Below are 19,563 nucleotides of genomic sequence, written 5' to 3' on the forward strand. Positions count from 1 at the left end.
TTTTATCACAGCATTTTGGTGCCATACAAATATCTTGCTAAATAGCAAAGCCAAGATTCTCCCTACAGAATCTTATTTGCTCAAATGCCTTTTACGTTTTGTACTCTACCAACTAGAGATTAAGGCATCTGTCTGAGGTACTTGCAGGACTCTCTCTACTTTGGATCCTTGCAGACATCAGTGATATCTGTTGTCACAAATACCCATACGAAGTGCAGTTGTGCTATTATCTCCACAGTGGAGAGAACAGGTACTGAAAAAGCGACTTAGCCTCTAATAGGGCAGGGAATTTAACCCAGCTCCCCTAGATACCAATCTTGTGTCTAACCAACCAAACTATCTTTTTCCTGCTGTGCCAAAACACTGCACCCCCGCTTCTCTCCCTCTTCTGCTGCTGGACTGTCAACCCTATGAAATCTGTGAAAACAGACAACAATAAACAATTCTGAGCATGGAAAGAGCACTTTGACAACCCACCATACAACACTGAGATCAACAATGCCGTTTCGCTTGAGCCTCTTACACCCAATAGGTGCTTTTGTAAATACATAAAGTAAATGGCAGGACCTACCTGTGATTTGTGTTGTCATGGAAACGAGCAGTGAAAAATTCAAAGCTACCATGGAAATATTAACAGAGTAGTTGGTGCCTGGCTGCAAATCAAAACAAACTTCTGGAGCCTGCTTGTGTGTGGTAAGGTTGAAGGTCATTTCATGAAAGAACTCCTTCTGATACCAACGCTGGCCTTGCACATGAAACTGTAACCAAAGAATCACAGCATAGAAATTGCAATGTTTCAATATATCACTTGCATTCAGTCATGTCATGCTCTAAATTAGAAGAAATAGCAGAGAAACACATCACTGCATACAGAGTGCCAAAAATGCTGGCACTGAGAGTTATTCAAATTCATATGCTTCCAAAATTCAACAGGAATTGCAGTCCCTCTTGATCAGCTCTGACATTGTCCTAGTTCTTTTACTTCTCCTCCTCCTAGTCTATTCTCTTATTAATACCGTAATTTCCCCCAAGTCTTGATCTCCTCCTAACATACAAGTTTCCAGTAATAGTGCACTTTCATTGTACTATACCCTCACAGTGCAAAGTGATGAGTTATAAAAGTAAGCTCACATGAACACCTCTCTGGTTTGACCCTGAGGATCAAGTCAAAATCAAGTCACTTTGGCCTATGTCAAAAGGTGAAGTACTCTCCAGGTATGTTTCCAGGCAAATTTACAGACTCATGGGTTTTTCTGTTGTTTCAGATGGATTTTGTGTGTGTTTGTTTTGTTGTTGATGTCCCAAATGATCATGAAGTTATTAACTTAAGGCCTCTCCTGATCACTCCTCTGTTAATGAAAACTAAAATGCTTGTTGTATTTTAATCATGTTAATTTTCCTTTAAATAGATCCTATGCCTTTAGATAATCTCTAAGCACCTCTTAGCATACAGAGATTTGAGACAACAGCAGGTGGTCATAAATCCTGGCAGAAGTACTTCATGTAGAAATGCCCTGCTGGGAAGAGGGAAGATTGAAGGCATATCACAAGACAGAGTGGACTGACTCCGTGGAATTGGAACAGAGCCATCTGAGGCCCAAACATGACAAAGTTGAAAGTACAGAGAGTGAAGGCAAAATACAGTAGAACAGAGGAAAAAATAAGCAAGAAACAGAAGACTACAAAAGAGTATGGTGGTTTCTTTCTTTTTTGAAAGTTGCTATGCAAGCTTATTCCCTGGGTTTTTGTGAGAGACATATTAGAATGAGGAACACTGCTAGCAGTGAGTGTTTGAAAAATTAGTTTTTTTCACATAGGTTATTGATGTAAATTGTTTTCTATATTCAAAATACAGATTGTCACTTACTGAGTATCTGTCTTCCACATCAGTTCCCCTGACATTTCTCCGCCATTTCAAGCAGGTATCATTAAAAATTAATACATTATTGAAAGCTTCCTTTACTGTAGAGACAATTAAAAAAGGGAACAACTTATTACAAAAAATTCACCTTCTTCAACTTAATTGAATATGAGTAGCTGTAAATTAAAAAAAGGTTTTTATTTTAATTCTCTGCTGAGAAGGAGGTAGAATCTCATTTCTTTTTGAATGAACAAACACAGCAAATAAAGCGTGAATATTTTCCAGAGAAAATGGCTTTCAGAAAAACCCAAGCATGCTATCCAGGAAATCAAGATAGGATTTATTTGTCCAGACCCAGGGAGGTTGTAGTGACAGGAAGATCCAGGGGTTCAAACCTTCTGATGGAAATAAAGTTATCATAGAACAATCTGTCACAGTTGATGTCCTTTAGGAAAAAGCACGTGAGAAAAAGCATTTTTGTGGGTCCCAAAGGCAATTATTTATCAAGGTCTGTCTCATCAGAATTAGTATATCAGAAGGCAAGCTTAAAGTTTCCATGACCAAAATACTACAGAAACCTGCTGTTAGAGCATGCCTTCTCTACAATTACTGAAAAACTGCCAGAACACTGCTCATCCCTGCTAAACATAGGAACATTATCTATAATGCTCACATCACTTAGATTAGTATCACACAGCTCAGCAACAGGGAATTATCCCACAGGCAGAGAATCAGTTTTCAAGGCAAGGATTGGAAACTAGTAAGCACTTGTACCATGGACTGAAATTCCAACATGTAGCCAGTAATGCCACTACACCAATCCTGCCTCAGCCAGAAGACAAATCCTGAAGAAGCAAGTTTGCCAAATCTTTCTGAAGGGCACTTACTGCTGCTGCTCTGTTTGCTCATAGATTCAATGGCCACAGTGAGCGGAAATAAAAATGTATTGCAGAAAAAGAGGATGCTGATGGTGGCTACATGTGTGTGGTCAGCATGAAGAATGATATAGTCTAGGAGACAGCCTGTTATCCTGCCTGCTAGACTCAAAATAGTGAACTCTGCAGCACATTAAGTTCTTCTATACAAACACAATACAAAATTGAATACAAAACACAACCTACCCTTTGTTTGAAATGCTACTGTAACTGAGACAGTGATGTTTGTGGAAGAGATGGTAGTAATGTTCACCAAGTAGTTACTGCCAGAGTTGAGATCTAAACACACCTTTGGACTATCTTCACTTGTAGTAATGTTAAATATCGCATCTTCTGAGAACGTCTTCTCATCCCATCTTTGGCCCAGTATGTGAAACTATTGAAGGATTAACAAAAACGATGGTGCAATTGGTTGTGGCTCTCCAAAATTCAGAATACTAGTTCAATTAAGCTTTGAGAACCTAGGATTACATCTGTTTTAGAATATCAGCTCAATCAAAAAAACAGGCTTGTGACTAGCTGTTTTGGTGCAACACGACGGCTTAATAAATTAGATCTTTAATTTCTTCTGGCTGTTAAAATTATGAATATTTTTTCATATATTTCTACAACAAATAGAAGGAATCTATAACCCTACAAACACCTCCAACACAAATAGTAAGATGTAAATAAATATTCTTTCTTGTTTACAGCACACAGATGGAAACTACATCTGCTTGCTACTTTCTTTTTTCTAGTTTTTCCCCCTTGCCCTACAGAAGCAGTAGTTAAGACTGAATGCCAAACAACAGTAAAAGACAAGCTTCCCTAAGATCATCCCAGTGCAGTGAAAAAGAAACCTGTTGTTTGTATGAGCTGAAGGGACAGACAAAACTTACCTAGTTGAGCTCAAATCAGTCCAGACTGTGTTCTGAACTTTACTGCATGCACCCTATGCCTACATCATCCTCAGTTTTGACTATTCTGAAGTGTCTTGCAGATAGCTGAATTCAGGCAAAAGCACGTGCACAGAGCACAGTATACCAGAGATCCACAGCTTGCCAGTTACCACTGGGTACATGAAAAGCACTGGTTTTGAACTGTTAGGGTAACTGGGGACTTGTTTTTTCCCCTCAGCAGTGGTCAATAAAAGCACTCAAACTAAAAAATACATTGGTTTATAACACAGGCGGAGAAAGACAGGCTGTTTTCGAAAATTATCACCCAACCTTGAAGCGTATTTTCCATATTAACCTACCCACCCTGGAAATCCTAAATAATCCTCTTTTTTCTCTATTTGTACATGCTCATAAAAACAACCTTTCTTGGGATGTTGTCATTCTCAAAACGTGGGAATTCTTATCAAGTCGTTTTGGCTTTCAATAACACTGACTGAACTATTTGTTTCAGAGAATGTATATCTTAACTTTTAATCTTATGTTTATAGATGGGGAAAAAAAAAAAAGTAGTTACCAAGGTTGCTTTCAATTTCCATGAAAAACAGTTCTAAAATGTTCAGATATAAGGCGGTTGAATCTCTTGAGCAAGGCACACTATTTCAATATACCTTGCATTTCTAAAACAAGTTACATCCAGTATCTGCAAGCAATACATTGTTTACTTGAAATGTTTGCATCACAGAGAGCGACAGAGCCCAAGTTTTGCAATGTTTTCTATGTCAATGTGACCTTGAGCTCTACAACGGAATTGCACTAAAACATAAACTTCTGCTGAAACGCTTCTTATAGTTTCAAGCAGACCTTTAAGTGATTTACTGGAATGGGACCCCAACAGCTTTTGAGTTTTTCACCTAACTTTAGGATAAAGATTTGTTTCTTTCCTAACCCAGCCACCTTTAGGTTTCTAGGCAGTTCATTGGGAAGAGCGAGACAAATTACCATACAAACAAAACCCACAAAACAAATCTCCACTGCTGACTCACCAGAATTAACCAGGACAAAGCTACTCCCAATCTCAAATGCTGCCCCACTTACTGTGTACATTTTCTGCACTCCCAATCTTCCAGTTTTCCTTTGCCACTTCACACATGTTTCATTGAATATGGACAAATTACTGAATAATTCCTCCTCTGTGAGCAAAAACATGAACACAGAATGAAAACAGTTATTATTTCTCATGCAAATCTTAATGTGTTTGGAGCAATTGTTTATTTCTCCCTTTTTCTCTTCCCCCCCCCCCCCCCCCCCCAAACAGGAAAAATAAAACAAGGTAGGCAGAATTCAGGTAGTAAGTTTTCCCTTAACTGTGTTGTCTCCTAAAATTAAAATACAAGGCTAACTGAAGAAGCATGTTCTGAGCTAATGACCGTGAAGTCCTTAAACACACAGCCAGCATTAGGTAAACTATCATGACTATTGAAATCAAAACACTTTGCTAGGCTTGCATTTTAATGTAGAACAATTTTAATTCTAATGACTTTACAGATCTTGAAGAGGACATTAAAACTACATTACAGTTTCCTGACAGCAAAGGAAGCTCATTAACTCCATCAGAACACTGACATGTTCCTATATATAAAAGCATACATATACAACAGCATTGTTTCTTACACAAGGATCTTCAGTATATATTGTACTCAAGACTAGAATCTTTCATACCAGGTGACCAATCCAGACAAAAGAGCCAATGCAAAAAGACATTTTGCTCTGCTTCGGACGTTCCTCCTAGTCATAATACATTAAACTTGTACCAGGCATTCCTGTATTCCTGGTCAAAGTCTTTAATTAAAGTGTGCTTATGACAGTATTACACCACCAAAAATGAAGAGCAATAAACAGTGTCCCAATTCCACTACTACTGCCACCTGTTCTATACTCTCTTTGAACTTAGGTGCCAGCATCTGGATCTCGTGACATGCAATGGTCTGCCTTCTAAACAATGGGCCACTCACATATCAACTTGAAGACTTTGTAGACCACTGGACCTCATGGATTAGAAGTCTCATGAAACTGCAAATTAAAACGTCAAGCAGATTTAAAAGAGCTGTCTGTAAGAAAAAGTGGCTACCAGTAAGCCAAGAAACTTAGAAAAAAATGCTCTTCTGAATACAACAATCTGCATTAAAGAGTTTTAAGAAAGCTTCTGTGTTAGATTGGGAAAGACCTTTTTTGTATCTGAATTAGTGTTTTGGTTCACTATTTGCTTAGGTTGCTTTTTAAAATGTGTCGACATTTTTCCTTGTTTTATAATGAAAAAATTAAGTAACACAGCCACAGTAAAACACTTTTCAGAACAAACACCAGATTAAAAGAATGAAGCCCAAAGAACTAAGCATGTAGGGAGTACAGCTGTAGCAACCAGAGATACATCACTCAACATACCTGTGTTAATTTCCACACTTTCAAGAGTTAGCTTATGCCTCGGAGAAAAAGCACAGCCAGGAAGATCAACTCATCTGTTCTTTTTTTAGGCAGTTCTCTCACTGCTGTCATCAGACACAGAGCAGTTGCCTTCACATGACAAGATAATCAAGTATCCTCCCAGAGCTAAGAACAAAGCTCCTTCTGGTCACAACTCAGATTGACAGTGAACGTATTTGCTCCTCTTCTTTCCTTCCCCAGCCTTCAAATAGTCACTCCTTTGTCCTCCTACCGTATTTTCTTATTACATTAACTACATGATGAACATCATACAATGCAAGCTCATATAGATTCTAAGCTGAAAAGCCCTTACTAGCTGCTAAAAAATGAAGGGGATTTATAGGACAGCCTTGGTAGATACTTCAGAAATATTCACACAATAGTTGCTGTACTGCCCTGCTGTAAAAGCAAGCACAGCTCAAGGCACTCTTCCTCCATATGTAAACTTCATTACCATTTCACAGGGTAGCACATGGACATGAAGCTGTCACTGAAATATATGAATACATCAATAGCCTCTAAAATTTCTGTGTGTAGGCATTTATTTAGAACTAAAGTGTAACTGTTTATGTATTTTGCAGGATTTTATTTTCTTTTTCCTTTTTTTTTTAATTATTAGACCTGTCATAAAACTGTGTTCTAACTATACCTCCCTCTCCACATGTTCAACAAATAGATGTTTCACTCACTAGACCAATTTATCTCGCAACTAATTTTAATTCCCCCCATTACAAACTGTTGTTAAATATGGAAACGCTGTTGAAAGCTTCCTCTTCTACAGAACAGAAGAAAAAGAGATTAATCTGCATGTCCTCTAAAATAAATTTCCTTACAAATGGCTGTGTGATTGTGTTTATGTGCTTGTTATTATTGTTATCTGTTTCACAGTAACGTCTAGAAACTCCACAGTATTAACACTTCCGTACCAACACAGAGCAAAAGACTATGTTCAGCTGTTGTATTCTTTCAAACAGATACATTTTTATTAAAAGACCAGATGGCAAAAAATTAGAGCACAGCCAGAGTGAAAATGTTTGCATATCCATGAGATCTGAATTAAAATGCATAACAAGAAAGAAAAAAAAAAAAAAAGTACTCTCCAAGACTGCTCAGCAAGAAAATCAGGCACTTGATTCATGAGTTTATAAAATACTTAGTGAAAAAATAAAGCAATATAAAGTGGCAAACAACAAAAAAAAGTGATTTTTTCCCTGCCAGGTATTCAGGCAGGGAAAGAAATCTTATACAGTGGCCTCCTTGGAAAGAAGAAGGCAGTAGTAGTAGCTTTTTTTTCTGTAACTACATCAATTTTTGTGTCATGCTTTCTGAACTTTCAGAAGGACAAGGCCACCATGCAATTCCCATACGTCCACAGAACAGCTGGCAGACTTTTTCTCAAAAGTTTCCACTCTAAATGGGTAGGAGTGAAAGAGGATGAAAAGCTGCAATACGCACAGAGTGAACACCACAACAAAGTCCTGGGCTTTCTGAGGAGACTGCTTTTCCTCCCTTATTCTTACTGATCATACGCTCTGTTTGGATACCCAAATGTACAGTAAGTGCTTAATCCCAGTAACATAAACACAGTATCCAGTAACAACACAAAGGTATCTCTGAAAAAACTGTTCTTGCACCTAGAGGGAAACAGGTTCCCTGACAGATTAGTTCTCCTGTGAAATCTAATGGCGCCAGTGACTTCCAGAGCTTGGGAACTCCCAATGTGAAACGCACTATACGTGCCTGGCCTCAGTGTGACGTCTTAGCAGACAGTGGCATCCAGGTCTTCAACGTATCTGATTTTGATCAACAGCTTTCACTCAGACTCACAAATGAGATGGGAGAAGTGAAGACCCTCAATTTCCCCATCCTTCAGCACTAGAAATTTCAAGTTGTGATTAACCGAGAAGGCCACTGGATGCCACTGCTGCTCCACTGACCTCCCGGTTACCCTCACAATCTCCTTCCCATCCCAAGGGAAAGGGTCCTAGAAACGACATGAAAATGCCTGGAGACCAGAGCAGAAGCGTGGAAAAAGATCCCGGAGAAGTCAAATACTGAAAGGCAAATCTGACAGAGGGTAGAGAGATGCAAATAGCACCTGGCTGTTAGCAGCCAGGCAAGACAGGTGCTGGTAAACAGAGCACAAATGGGAGAATGCAAAAAGCAAGCAACAAAGTGATTCAACAGAGCCAGTAAGCGTTGGAGGGGAAGAAATCATGTTAAGAAAGCCAAATAAATTAATTCTAAGAAGGAAAACAAGGAGTGAAGGTCTCAGTCTTCTCTACCCCAGTTTTAAAAACTCTGCTAGGAAGGAGGGTCCCTCTCTGTGCTTGAGTACATGGGAAAAACTTTGTAGTAATTACAGCCAGTGCATAAACGCCTGTACTATCACGCTTTTCTGCCTTAACCCTGTACTGTGAGGACCAGCCTTAATCCTTTGCTTATCTGCCTCTGCCAGTTGAGGTCCCAGTACTCAGTGTTGTTGTTTGCTGATTCAGAAAAACACCGTAACACAGAAACAACTCTGTCTAAACAGTCATTAAAACCACGTGACTTCTTCTACATATACAATCCATTAGTCCTCAGTTGAAAGAGCACTCGACTACCACTGACCTCAGCTCAAGATACCTCAGTGAAGTATTTTTGAACTTGCATGAAAAAACAGCATTTACCAGAAAGCAGATAGAACCAGCTCCAATCTGACATTTCACCTTCTGCAAGTAGCTAAGAGAGCATCCACATGTGCAAATTCACTTACAGAGCTCTTCCCACCAACCCCCACACATACATGCAATTTAGAGGAAAGAAAAAAAATCGAAGTATTAGCTTTTTTGGTATGTTTTGCCTGTTCAATTCTGTGAAAACTGTGAATGATGCTGCAAATGCCATCTGCTACTAACATGCACCACACATACGTTCAGACACAGAAATGAAATGACTGCAAACAACATTTCAAACAGAACTGCTCAGATTGTTTCAAGGCACCTGTTCCATAGCATAGAGGCAAACTCCTCTTGCACAGCAGCTTTCGCAAGTGTACATGGAATTTTTTTTACAAAAGATGTATCTTCAGTATTTATACCTTTTAGGGTAGCATGGTAGGTTTTTATGAGTTTTTCACATTTTGAGTAACATACTTGCTTCCAGTTTAAGTAGGATTGCAAAATCTCAGCAGGTTTTCACCTTCAGCCCCAAACTTTACACAGAGGAAATCCACAAAGAAACAGCAAAGCTGTAGGCAGACAGTCATCCAGGAAGGAGCAGACAGATAGCTAATGATTTACTACTTCCTTTGGTCTAAAAATGTTACCAAGAGACAATCAGGAGCAGAGTAATTCATGTATTGAACCAGACTGACAAAAACATAAGAAATGCAATTGTGAGCACACTTACAAAGGAAAGATGTTTCAATCCAGGGTGTCACACTAGACAGGGTTAGATGGGCTGGGATTAGAAATGCACATGACCTACTCCCCGCCTGAAAGAGGTTCCCAAGACTGGAGACTGGTATTTGCCATCACAAACTGGGTAAGTATTAATTTTGTTTCAAACAAACAAACAAACAAAAGCCTAAATAGCCCTGCAAAAAGCTACACTTTTGTTTAATTGTCACTGGGTTGCATCACTTTGCTGTAAGAAGTAGCACCTCCCATAACACAGACTCCACCTGTGTTTTTCTAGGGAATTAAAGAAATTACCAGATTACCACATGTCTGGATTTAACATATCAAATTAGGCCTTTACAAGAACTCAGGCCAATCAGATCCTTTTCATTGATTACTATAATTATCCTAATTGTTTGATGGGGTTCTTATTCCTACAGAACCATGGGTTTTGAATCAATGCTCACAGATGTGAGTGACACCTTTTCTATTAAACTCATAACTGTTAAGATGAATTATTTACACATGTCTGGGAATAAAAATTAGGAAAGTGACAGTTAAACCATTCATTGTTGTGTGGAAATTACTGATGCTGCCACCACAGAAACATTCCAACTGCCTTTCTGTATCATCTCTTATTGTACCAGTGAGGATGTAAAAACTGACATCCCAGAAGTTCTAGCTAGAAGGTAAATCAGTCATTGGGAATAGGGATAAAGCATAGGAGAAGAAGGGAAAGTGAAAGCAAAGGGAAAACAACACTGGATTAAAAAGAAAGTAACGAGACTCTCTCAGTTGCATGGAAATTATCTTTGCTATAGGTCTACAGTTAAATGACATCTGAAGGATGATCCTGCTCTGTTTATCCCAGACTGGATTCAGATTTTGCTTTTGATTTTTTCCAAGGGTTTTTTTTTTTGCATTATGAAAGTATTCTTTCCCTCTTCTGCAATGTTTTAAAGTGCACAGCGTGGACAATCTGCTATGCCTTCCCTGGACTGATTCATCAAACCGCCCTTCCTTCTAAACCCTCAAATCTCTGCAGCATGTGCTTAGCAAGTATCCTCCATCCTCTTCAGCTGTTAGAATTTTCAGTGCTGGCATACAACACCCATTTTCTGGGAAATGACTCAAAACCAGCTTACACCTTATTCTCTTGATGCTTTGAAGGTACTCCACGTTATTATCTCAACAAAATCTCTAGAGGTCAAGACATGCAGCTAAACTCTATTTATGGATGGGGAGTCACAATACAGAAAAATGAAGCATTCTGAAACAGAAAATTAATCTTTAGTGAAAGATGGACAGTTCACATTGCATTTAGTGAGAGGTAACATAAAAAAGAGCATGCACACAAAAGGTTATGACACAGAAGCTCCAAGCTCAGGCTCAGATTGAACGTGCACTGGTGTGAAGAATGACTTTTTCCCTATTTGAGTTTCAGGTTCACAATACATTAGGACTGGATCATCTTTTCCTCAATACACCATGGATGCGAAGCCTGTAATCTGCTGACTGCCCTTACCACCTAACACTACTTTGGAAGGCTCTCACAACTGACCGGGAAGAATGCTGCACTGTCAGACTCAGCATTAAAAGAACACAGAGGTCCATTTTCCCTTTTGAGTACGACAGCTATTTCCCACTGCCTGAGTTTTGGAATGTTTTACCAATAATGCGCATTACCATCCCATGCAGGTCAGATTCACTCCCTTCTCCAGCCTTTTTACATATCCATGGACTTTTCCCACCCATGTGCAGCAGTTGCTTCTTTTGCAAGGACAATATTTCACTTAACACATCAAAAACCACTTTAATAAATGCATTTCTAATAATATAGTGAATAGTGGTACTGGAGACTTATTTAAATACTGAGATGTTATTCTTTAATGCAGGCTTATATTTTTTTTCCTTGGATAAAACCAAGGAAATTGGACAAACTGTCTTTCTTAAGAGACCATATTGTTGCTACCCACACCAATAGATGCTAAACACACTGAATACTAATGATCTCCAAAGAAAACAGACATAGATAAGTTTTCTAGTGAAGGAGTTTTCTAGGATCAGAATAATGAGCAGCAGCCAACCCAGCCTACATCCTTACAGCTGGGACTAGAGCCAATTGTTACCGAAAGGGTAGATCAGATACTGTGAAAAAGCTCTCCATGACAAAGATATGTCTAGGACTTGGGACTGGGAAATCGGAAAAAGCTTGATGAACAGCAGAAGGGAGGACTCTGCAAACAGGATTAAGAGAGCTGCAGTAGGTAAAAGGACTATTTACCTCCAGAATATCCCTAACAATTGTCCAACTAACATAGAAAACTGTATCAGACACTGCCCCTTTTGTGCATGAACTGACCCCTTCCTAACTGTGAAGACTGGAAAAAGTACCAAAAAAGGTTTTAGAGCTGCATATGGTATTAAGAGCAAGGGAACCCCATAAGCACCCTATTCACCAGAATTCATCTTAACTTTCCCTGGATGCCCAAGAAATAAGTTCTAAAAAGTTAAGCTTTGTGTGTGTATGTGTGTACATGCATGCACGTACACAATCTACACATACTACAAGGGGAAAAGATTTTACTTCAGCATCTATGTTAGCCCTTCCTGACCTTTTACTGTCAAACATTTGTATCCAAGCTCAATGAAAGACAAAACCAACTTTTTCAAAGGAGCCTGGACTAGTTAGCCTATTTTTTAGAAGTTTTTTTCCCTTCTACTTGACCGTAACTCTGATTTTTTTGGCCCTCTGATCCAACAGCTAGAGTTGGAGTCTGCATTTTGGCTTCTGGCAAAGCTCTTGCTGAAATCCATGGTAATCCTGTGAGTGCAGTCTGCTGGTTCAGGCCCTTCAAAGCTCTAGACAGAACTCTCAGCACCGCAAAGACTGACACATCTGATTAACTTAGCCACTCTACACAATGCTGGCTTCAAAACCAATTCAGAAAGTACAGCTATGCAAATTGCCTAAATGAAATATAAATTATGACTTCTTTTTATCAGGGCACTATAAAAAATGAGAGAACTGCTTTTCTGCACGCTCATTTTATTTGATGTCACGTGTTTATAGTTGCAGTGAATGCGCAAGACATCAAGTGAGGCAAGCGAGGCATCAAGTGGCAACTTTTGTGTATAGGCTTGGTCTGTGAAGTGGTAACAATCAAAGACACGCTTCCAGTCCTTTTGAAAAACACGTGGATGTTACAAAGCTACAGGAACATTACCATCTGCAAAAGACAGCACTGCTACTTAAGAACAAGAGATAGACTTGATGGTAGAGCTATCTTGTGACACCTCTTTCTAAGGACACAGAGAACACTAAGGAGTACAACAGCTATAGTTCAAAACATTGGCTATTTTTTTTGCTATTATTAAAATGTCAGTACATCCTGTCTCCAAGCCCACAGTATGACAACACCTTCATGACACATCTCCCTTTTCAGGACTCATTCTTTTATAAGAAAATCCTTCTGGACTGAAATTCAGACAACTAGATCTATGCTGGAAAGGCAACCATGAACAATTTTTACTTTGGGCATTATGAGAGAATAATTAAAAAAAAGGATTTTTTAATTCCATTGCCCCTACTTTAATTGCAGTGCACTTTACAGTATTAGGCCCACAACAAAATGTCGATAAATGCCTTCTGCTCATCTGGTGATGTTCCCCTTTCTTTTAAAGCTGAAGGTCTCAGTGCAGCATTGAAACTCCAGTTCCATTAGCCCCTTTCTGTTTGAAATAAAAAGCAAGACAGCTACAGAAAGATCTGTGGCATCCACTAGAAATTGTTGCATGGTTAACATTCTCTTCCGTGACCCTTCCATCCAAAAGTACCACCATGTTCCTTAAATCGTAAATTAGAAAGGGATTTCTTGCCTTCATCCTTCCTCCTGTTCCTACCTTCAGAACAGGAATGAGAAAATATTTAAATAGCACACCCCACAGCAACTTCCTAGAGTAGTATTTACCTTTGCATATGTATGTAATATTCTCCCATGACTGATCTATTGTGCATTCTGAAAAATTCCTGTCTCCATCAAAATAATATCCTTCTTTACACTGATAGTACACTCTGCTCCGTAGAGTGGTAGAGTTGTGCCAGATCATTTCCGTGTGTGGAATCAGCAAAGGTTTGCCACAGTCTATTTCTGAAACAGAAAAAACAGGGTAACAAAACCTGAAAATGAAAACAGGCAAGGCATATCAAAGTGTTTAAGGAAGAGAGATTAATTTTCCTAGCAAGTAGCACTTCACTTTTTTCCACTTCCTAGTGATTTCTAGAAGTCAGGCCAGCCGTTCAGAACCCAGAATTTTGTGACTGGAGACTTTCTAGCAGGGTGGGGCATTTAGCCTTCAAGATGAACCATAAAATAAAAGTGTCTTGTTTAGAAATGGAGAACAAGGATCTCTAAGCAAATTTTTACAAGTGAATCTATCTTTCCACAACTCTCTTATACCCCACACGCTATTTATTCCCTTATTTTACCTATCATTAGTAACAATAGATCTGAAAAACGACACATGGTCCAAGGAGTGACACGGAAGAACAGCATCAAGGAGGTTATCTTCCTCTGCCAGTGGATTTAATTCAAGCTTTGTAAAAAGGAGAAGCTGCTACAGACAAGCAGAAAGAGGACTTCTGGGGGAAAATTTGATGCATTATTCAGACCGCTTTAGAGATAATTAGAAAGCTGGGGTAATGCACTTATAAATTAATTCTTTTGCTCAGTTGTTTTCAGGGGCTTCATAATAAAACTAGGGAACAAAAAAGAACAAAGAGTGAACATCAAATCAATGAAAGAATATTATTAAGGGTTAAAATTCCCTTTCAAATCCACAATGAATGTTACACGCCAATAAAAGATTCTGCATCACTTCATTTATAAGAAGTAAACAATGTAAGAGTTAAAATCTTACTTTCACTAAAGCTTAAATGCAGAAAACAAGTGCTTTTAAAACTGCTTAATAAACAATCTTAAGCGATTCTGAAATTCTACTCGGGAAAGGAAAACAAAGAAGTAAAAAACAAAGTGTATAGAATCATGATCTGTACAACCTTTAAAGGAAAAGTTAAACATATGTATTGCAATGGGCAATACATCCACCATCATGACTACCTTCCTTTTCATATCCCAATGTGTATGAATGTATGTATGTATTAAAAATCATGAGAACAAGCTTTGGCATAACTAATACGCATGCAAAGAATATGCTTAACTTATAGAAGGACAGTATGTGATGAGATACAAAAACTACTGCTGCTTAACTCCAGCTATCTGCGCACAGCCATCCTGTAATCAGATCAAAAAACAGAAATGCAGAAGTATGTTTCTGTGTAACATAGTGAACCTTCTATTTAGACTGGTGACCCAGAATAAGAATATTAAAGAAGATTCTAAAAGTAGAGAGTAGTTATAACATAGACATGGCACGTTCAAAAAAATTACATTTGATTGCAGTGAAGAGAAGACTTGACTCTGCTGGATCAAGCTGAAAAGATATTTATCATCCAGTGAATGGAAAAGTGAAGTTGTGCCAATGTAAAAAATGACTAAAGACTGTAGTTATCCTGAGGTCACATCAATTAATAATATGAGCTCAGAGTAACAATACACTAGAAATTTGGTTGGGCAAAATACTTTTTTTTAAATGTACCTTTGTGTTTCTTATCAAGGAACTTGTTAGGCTATATTCTTCCAAATCATAGTAACAAAGCAGATTTATGACTCATGTCAAATAACAATAGCATGCTTGAGCAATCATAGCTTGCAACTGGAAACCGTCCGAATGTGTGAATTTTAAGGGGACTCTAACTGCTAATAGTGGTTCAACTTCCGAGTAGTGGCTTCAACCACAGAGCAGATATTGAGCTGGTGCTGTAGAAAAACGGCACCAATTTGGGCTGAATTTTCATCTCATGGAAATTCCAATGCCTGACATGCATTGGGATTTTGTCCTTAGAATGTTAACTTCTAACAATTAACTGCAACTTCATTAGCAACACAGATTAAAAAACGCTGTTTAATATACAGCTTTTGTTTTGTGATTGAACTTCATATGCCAGAAGACTATATAAACTGAATGCCCGAAGAGGATGTCTCTATTCGATGACTGCTATCTATTATGGTGGTTGAAACGGTATCCTATGCTAAATAAATCTGAAGGCAGATTTAATTTACCTTTGCACACCAAATCAGTACCATCCCATTGTCCTTTGGCATTGCAGACTGCAGTCTGATTGCCGCTTGCAATAAAGTAACCATGAAGACAACTGTAAGTAACTTCACTTCCATATGTGGTCCCATTTACAGATGCTGGATGTGCATTTAAAACAGAAGGTGGAACCCCACAATCCACACCTACGGAGAGGAAGAAAGAGGAAGATAAACTTGTTAGTCAAGCAGCAGAAGTAATGACAGCTGCACTGCCATGAGTATTTCTTTCATCATTATCAAGGAACCCTCTTCTCCTGTGGTGATCCAACACTCCTTCATGTTCTCTGTGACATCCCCACCACGACTGAGAGTGCTGTAGCTACTCCAGAGCTGCTTCCAAATAAAATTACTTCTCTCTGCCTTTCTCTCAGTATGGCATGCTAAATCTGTGACTCCTTCCTCAGCCTAGCTGCTAGCATACAGAAAGTGTCCTGGTTTCTTTTAATCTTTAAGATTCTTCTGCTTTTACAAACCTGGTTACAGGTGGCAAGCTGGTTCTATGCTGTTTGTAGTCAGCAACAGTCAGAGGGAGGCAGATGAGCAGAAACTGCCTTTAGGAAGGAAAATTTTTGAAAGTGCACAGGACCAGAGAAATGCAAAACCATAGAAAAGGTTACAACATACAATACAAAAGCACCCTGTTAAAGCAAGAGACCACATGGTTCAAAATGCATTGCAATAGTTGCTCTATTCACAAAAATGCTGAGTTGTCATTTACAAATGCGTAAAACAAAGAAGTCAAGTAGCACAAAACCCAATTTGTTTGATACAATGTCCATTTTCAAAGGTAAGCAACCATCTAAAAGGCTTTCATATTAGCATGACACAACACTCATATTCAACAGTTTAACTACACCTCTTCATGTACATCACATCTTCACATTAGACTATCTGACTTTTCATCTCAAGACAATTTTTTAATTAATATTCAAGGGAAGCTATACTCTTCAAAGACACCATTACATCCACACACTTACAATTAAATAAAAAAAAGAGGATCTGTTCCACTTACAGTACCCTGATGTTAGGTCATACATCTTACCAAGTTTGATCTACCTTCAATGGCCAGTTTCATCATGACTATATAAATAACCTAAATTACCACAGGAAGGAAGATAAAAGACAAACTTACTGATTTTCCTGAAAAAGAAGACATTACATCTGGCCAGGAGAAATTCTTAAATAAGTCATGAAGACTTATCAGGAAAACTCTCAGAGTTTAAAGAATTACTTAAAGGTGCCTTTACTAATATTAAAAAAAAAAACAAAACAGACTTGCCGGTTTTACAAAAAGAGAAGTCCTAACTGAAATCCAGGAAAAGAGCTTGCAAAACAAAGGGGAAATAAGTTTGTCATTTCAGACTCATGGGCTGTTTCTTGGTGTTTGATATATTTTATTTCAATTAAACATGAAATGTGCTCAGAAACTCCAACCTGACCTACTGTTTTGATTGTAGAAATTAAAAAGTCACATGAAAAAGCAATTACTGAAAAATATTAATAAAAACCAAATGTAACAACAACTCACAAAGATTGCATTCCACAAGCTTTCTTTAGGGACCCCTTGAGACTTTGGGCACTTCATTTTTGTTTTCAAATTCATTGCCCTCTATTTATTTTTTGTGAAAAATGTTATTTCAATTGTTTTATTTTTTATGCCAATAATTTAGAATTAAATTGTTTTATCTTTTCTTTCTTACAAATTTTCTAGTGATATTTAATATTTCACTTTTCCCAACCACACTGATTTAGCATCCTTATTGTAATTTATTCACTTCCCATAGACACACATAGAAACATTACATCTCTATCCACTCTCAAAGGAAAAAAAAAAGAATGAAAAAAGAAAACAGGAAAGAATTAGAAAACAAGAGGGCTTTTGTATTTTGAGAGAAGAAACTCTCCTCTCTAAGTGGTAATTTTCAGGATGAAAATTCTCCCCTGCAGAATTGTTATACACAGTGTAGCTTCTGTTAGCTAGCACTTCAAGTGTCATTTAACTAATATACAGACTTTCTAACTACTCACAGGAACACAAAATCCTGCACTTGTAAGCAGTAATATTTCAACAGAATGGGCAATTAGAACACCCAAACAAGTGGAAGGTTTAAAGATGCTCATGGAGAACTTTACAATTCAGAGATGTGAAAGCATTTGCTCATGTACAAATGGTCTTAAAATCGTGAAGACTATCCAGAGATGACGGGTGGTATGATGCCTCTCTTCTGCATCTACAGTCAACCTTTGGAAAAAACTTCACAAGCTGTCAGAAAAATTATTCTTTTCATGAGAGGTCACTGATGTCTTCCAACTCAGTGGCCTCTCCCAAGAAATGCTACAGAAATCTAGTTGTTGTCTAGGCCTTGGTTCACAGGCACAAGGACACATCGCAGTGTCTGTAAAAATGCAAGGACCAGCATCGAAAAAGACATAGCACTAACAAGAAGAGGTGGCACAATTTTATATCCTGTCTTTTTCTTTTCTTCTTTTTTTGCAAATAGCCAGATCTTGAAAAATTATCCTTTGGATTGAGAAAACAGTCTCAATCTGTCTTTCACAAACACACTTCCCCATGCATAAACCCCCTTAATGAAGAATTTAAGAAAGATTTAAGACTCTTTTCACCTTTACAGCTTAAGGTGGCAGGTTCCCAAGTTTCATTTGCAGTGCAATATGAGAACTTTCTCTCGTTGCTGTAAAACCCTTCTCTACATTCATAATGAACCGTACTTCCTGGTAGCAAGCTGTAGTTCCCCACAATGTAGCCATGCTTCATTTCAGGAGGGGAACCACATCCAATTTCTGCAAAGAGATTGGTTTAAAAGATCTCACAGTACAAAAATCACAACACATGACCACTTTAAGATGAGCTGAACTGGATGGTCACATCACAAATTACACCCAATCTGATGAATCTGAGGGGTCACCAAACCCGTAGAAGATTAGAGTTAAGAGTTGTACTGGCCATGGTTGGAGGAACACAGTGATCCAGGTATTGAGCTGCATCTTTATTAACATATAGCTGCAGCCATTCACAACACCAAAGAGGAGACACTGCAATGCAATGGTGCTTTGCATGTGCCAGTCTCCTCACAGCAATGGCTGAATGATGCTTCAACACCAGAGGAAAGTATCAGGCCCCAATGCACAGCTTTATTTCCCTGTGCATGAGAAAGGTGAAGCACTGAGGACAGGCTGAAATTAAATGGTCTGCCCCTCAATTCCTCCATCTTACTGAACCAGCCTCCCTACAAAAGCTATATTCCTTCAGCACAGCTGCTTGACAGGGCTCCCTTGTCCAACTCTGCAAGCAACACAGTCAGTACAGACATCCTACTTTACCACAGCATGTGGAGGAGGAAGCTGGTTAAATAAGCAGGGTTATCAGCAATTCTGGTAAAATGAAGTGGAGCACTCCAGTTGGAAACACTGGATGAACTACAGGCAGTGAGCTTTACTGACGGTTCTTGCAATAATTCAGAAATGAGAGCTGGATATAATCGAGACAGTTCCTTCCTCCTGGGATGCCTGGGTTCATTACATACTCTGACAGCTACAGCTTACACTGCTATCACTTTGCATCTGTGAAAATCTACACTAGAGAGGAAAGGAGGAATGGTTTCAAATTGAATGTTGGGTTTTTTTAATGGCAAGATAAACAGAACAGCTTATTTATGCAGGTGGCACAGTATGTAATAAAGAGCTAAACTATTATTTTATTATTCATCTCCCCTAGGCTCGTTTCATTCATCTGACCTCTCCTACCAGCTATTTATCCTCTCTTCCCTTCCCCTTCATGTAGTGTGA

At 38.5% G+C, this 19,563-nt stretch overlaps 1 protein-coding gene across 7 annotated transcripts in view; it reads right to left on the reverse strand.

Annotated features, from left to right (window-relative positions):
• Positions 1-19,563, reverse strand: part of SUSD1 (sushi domain containing 1) — a 46,354-nt gene that overhangs the window by 22,090 nt on the left and 4,701 nt on the right. For 5 of the 7 annotated variants that reach the window (XR_012042091.1, XM_072859194.1, XM_072859192.1 and 2 more), the window contains exons 5-11: positions 18,382-18,558; positions 15,721-15,900; positions 13,510-13,689; positions 4,770-4,864; positions 2,983-3,172; positions 1,868-1,962; positions 572-758 (exon numbers count right to left, since the gene is read on the reverse strand). Coding sequence is in view for 6 of the 7 variants with exons in the window: in XM_072859194.1 (XP_072715295.1) it covers positions 572-758; positions 1,868-1,962; positions 2,983-3,172; positions 4,770-4,864; positions 13,510-13,689; positions 15,721-15,900; positions 18,382-18,558 (1,104 nt within the window). In the remaining variant the exon portion in view is untranslated. The remainder of the gene's footprint in view (positions 1-571; positions 759-1,867; positions 1,963-2,982; positions 3,173-4,769; positions 4,865-13,509; positions 13,690-15,720; positions 15,901-18,381; positions 18,559-19,563) is intronic. The other 2 variants (XM_072859198.1, XM_072859196.1) reach the window with 1 other exon arrangement.

The sequence above is a fragment of the Ciconia boyciana genome, chromosome 4 (genome assembly GCF_034638445.1).
Source record: "Ciconia boyciana chromosome 4, ASM3463844v1, whole genome shotgun sequence".
NCBI lineage: Eukaryota > Metazoa > Chordata > Aves > Ciconiiformes > Ciconiidae > Ciconia > Ciconia boyciana.